This window comes from Apteryx rowi, unplaced genomic scaffold (genome assembly GCF_003343035.1).
Source record: "Apteryx rowi isolate R43461 unplaced genomic scaffold, aptRow1 scaffold_18, whole genome shotgun sequence".
In the NCBI taxonomy this organism is placed as follows: domain Eukaryota; kingdom Metazoa; phylum Chordata; class Aves; order Apterygiformes; family Apterygidae; genus Apteryx; species Apteryx rowi.
In genome coordinates this window covers 1,002,152-1,003,118 of record NW_020448085.1, presented here as the reverse complement: position 1 = coordinate 1,003,118, position 967 = coordinate 1,002,152, and the positions used below count along the sequence as shown (strand labels likewise).

At 73.4% G+C, this 967-nt stretch overlaps 1 protein-coding gene across 1 annotated transcript; it reads left to right on the top strand.

Annotated features, from left to right (window-relative positions):
* Positions 1-5: 5 nt before the first annotated feature.
* On the top strand, positions 6-931 carry TLX3 (T cell leukemia homeobox 3; the record flags this gene model as incomplete). Its single annotated transcript, XM_026061306.1, has 2 exons — positions 6-276; positions 684-931. Coding segments are annotated over 2 exons (519 nt in total), but the record flags the coding sequence as incomplete, so codon positions are not given.
* Between the last annotated feature and the right edge of the window lie 36 nt (positions 932-967).

Below are 967 nucleotides of genomic sequence, written 5' to 3'. Positions count from 1 at the left end.
GCGGCCCCGCCGGCCGCCCCGGCGCCCCGTACCCGGCGCTCGCCGCCCCCTTCCCGGCCATCGCGGCGCCCTTCGAGGAGTCTGGATCTTACAGTGTGAACCTGAGCCTGGCCCCGGGCGGCGTGATCCGGGTGCCGGCGCACAGGCCCATCCCCGGGGCCGTGCCGCCGCCGATCTCCGGCGCCATCCCCGCCATGCCGGCGGTGCCCAGCCTCGGCAGCCTCAACTTCCCCTGGATGGAGAGCAGCCGCCGCTTCGTCAAGGACAGATTCACAGGTAAGGCTCCGTTTGCCGGCCCGGCGCAGTCGGCGGCGGGAGCGGGCGAGCGGCGCCAAAGCCCTGCGCCGCCGCCGAAAAAATCCCGAGCAACGAACCCGAGGAGGAAAAAAAAAAAGGCAAACGAAAAAACGGGAAAAAGAGGTCCCCGGACCCCCCCCCCCGCCCCCCCGCGCTCTCGGCCTTTCGCAAAGCGTTTCTCCTCCCGGCGCGGAAAACAAGGCTGCAAAGCGTGCGGGCGCTGCGGGGCCGCCGGCGGAGCGGGGCTTTCCGCGCCGCGGCCCGCGGGCCCCGCTGCCCTCCGCACCCCGCGCAACCTGCGGCCTGGGGCGCGGAGGCTCGGGCGGGGGGCGGGGGGCGCGGGGCGCGGCGCCGGGGCTCACGCCTGTGCCTTGCCTCCCGGGCAGCGGCGGCGGCGCTGACGCCCTTCACGGTGACGCGGCGCATCGGGCACCCCTACCAGAACCGGACGCCGCCGAAGCGCAAGAAGCCGCGCACGTCCTTCTCGCGGGTGCAGATCTGCGAGCTGGAGAAGCGCTTCCACCGCCAGAAGTACCTGGCCTCGGCCGAGCGCGCCGCCCTCGCCAAGTCGCTCAAGATGACGGACGCGCAGGTGAAGACCTGGTTCCAGAACCGGCGCACCAAGTGGCGGTGAGTGGTGGGGGCCGGGGGAGCGGGCTTGGGGTGTTTG